Genomic DNA, 1,951 nt, shown 5'->3' on the forward strand with positions numbered 1-1,951 from the left:
AAATCTTGGCTGGCCATGGGGCAAAAGGGGGAGGAGGCAGGACATGTAGGCCTTGCTGTGGGTCTGGCCATGCTCATTAAATGTCTGCTGGGGGCATCTGTACAAAGTGTAGATGGGGCATTGCCTGGGGATGTGCAAAGGTGATGCTGGGCACACACACAGTGCCTGATTCCCCAGCTGGGTGCAGTGCCAGCCAGGCTTTGTGCAGTCAATCACACACTGGTGAGGAGGAGCACACTCTAGAGCACCTTTTGTGCAAGAAGGGCTGCCTGCAGCACTGAGTGCCCACATGGGGCAGTGGCCTGGCTAACTGCCTCTCTCTCCCTCTGCCCAGGTTCCCCTTTCAGAGACAGCCCCCACTGGGCACCTCAGTTGCGAGATGAACCCCACCGTAAGCATCGCTGTCATCCTGACAGGTACATCCCTCCCTGCTCCCTGCTCGGCCTAGAGCAGCCTGGAGGCTGCATGGGCATTCCCAGAGCTCGCTGTTCCCTGTCCAACCCCCTCCTGCCTCTCCCAGTCCTCCAGGCTGCCCACTGCCAGATGATCAAGGACCTGAGTGCCTGCCTGCTGGGCCAGAACCTGCGTGTGGACTGTCGCTATGAGAACAAAACCGACAACCCCCTGACTTATGAGTTCAGCATCACCAAGGACAACAGGAAGCACGTCATCCACAGCACCATCAGCGTCTCCGAGAACATCTACCGGAGCCGAGCCAACGTCACCATGCACAAGAACCTGGTGTGCCTCCACCTGCAAAGCTTCACCACCAGCGATGAGGGCATCTACATGTGCGAGCTGAAGGCTACCAACGACTACACCGGCAACCAGATAAGGAACATCACTGTTATCAAAGGTGAGATAGGCAGTGGCACCTAGCCTCAGCCCTTCTCACCTGTTCCTTGGTTTGGCAGGGCCAGCAGAGAACACCATAGCTCCCTGTGAGTCCCCAGATTCTCCCTGAGCTCCATAAATGTGTCCCGACCCTTACACCCCCTTCAGGTGGGCTTCATCCCACAGATGGGCTCACTGTACCCCATCTCACACTGCTTTTTCTGCCTCTCTTGAGTCCCACCTCAGGCACATTGCCTAGATATCCTCCCACAAAGAGGATAGTGGGGATCCTCCACACCTACATCCCACAGGAGCAGTATTCCAGATGCAGAGACCTGGTGCCCATCCACTTGTCACCTCAGTCAGGCACAGGCAAGGTTATGCTTATCAGGGTCCCAAAAAATCTTTGCTTCTACACATTGGGAGGGAAACAGGCCAGGATGTGACATGACAGAGCAAAGGCAAGAAGCTGTGTTCCAGTACCATTAGAACACCCAGCCTGGGCCTTTTTCCTGAGGGATTTCATTGTCTCTCTTCTCTCCCTCCCCATTCCTTCTCCTCACAGACAAACTGGAGAAATGCGCCGGCTTCAGCCTCTTGATCCAGAACACCTCGTGGCTCCTGCTGCTGCTCCTTTCCCTGCCTCTCCTGCAAGCCGTGGACTTTGTGTCCCTGTGAAAGGCAAAACACACACACACACACACACACACACACACACACACACACACACACACAGTGCTCACACATACACACGCACGCACACACCGAGCACCCCAGCACCCCGCCTTCCTCGCAGCCCCTGGAAAGAGAAGCTGAAGTGTCTGGAAGCCGTGAAACCTCTCTGTGTTATCTCTATTTAGCCGTATATCTAACGCTAAACCACCGTCCCGTGCCGAGGCCCACCATCCCACGCACACACGCCCCGCTCCGAAGCATGGTGGCTCTGCTAGGCAGCGTTGCTTCTCCCATCGCGCCTCCCCGCTCCGTAGGCTGGCTGGTTTGCTTGTGCTGGGAGCACTGGAGGCCTCAGCCTCGCTTGTCCCATCCCTTTAACTCTTGGGGTTTGCCTGTTCTCAGCTGGGGAAAGACAGCTGGATTGGCAGGTAAGAGAGAGGGG

General features: G+C 56.5%; 1 protein-coding gene across 2 annotated transcripts; it reads left to right on the forward strand.

Annotated features, from left to right (window-relative positions):
- The first annotated feature begins 364 nt into the window (after positions 1 to 364).
- On the forward strand, positions 365 to 1,512 carry THY1 (Thy-1 cell surface antigen). Of its 2 annotated transcripts, none has more exons than XM_062508777.1 (3): positions 365 to 416; positions 521 to 856; positions 1,400 to 1,512. In XM_062508777.1, the coding sequence occupies exons 1-3, from the start codon at positions 380 to 382 to the stop codon at positions 1,510 to 1,512; spliced, it is 486 nt and encodes a 161-aa protein (XP_062364761.1). In that variant the 5' UTR covers positions 365 to 379. The 2 variants fall into 2 exon arrangements, with proteins under 2 accessions (XP_062364761.1, XP_062364760.1); XM_062508776.1 differs by having other exon boundaries at positions 380 to 416; positions 572 to 856.
- The last annotated feature ends 439 nt before the right edge of the window (positions 1,513 to 1,951 follow it).

This window comes from Cinclus cinclus, chromosome 25 (assembly GCF_963662255.1).
Source record: "Cinclus cinclus chromosome 25, bCinCin1.1, whole genome shotgun sequence".
Classification (NCBI taxonomy): Eukaryota; Metazoa; Chordata; class Aves; order Passeriformes; family Cinclidae; genus Cinclus; species Cinclus cinclus.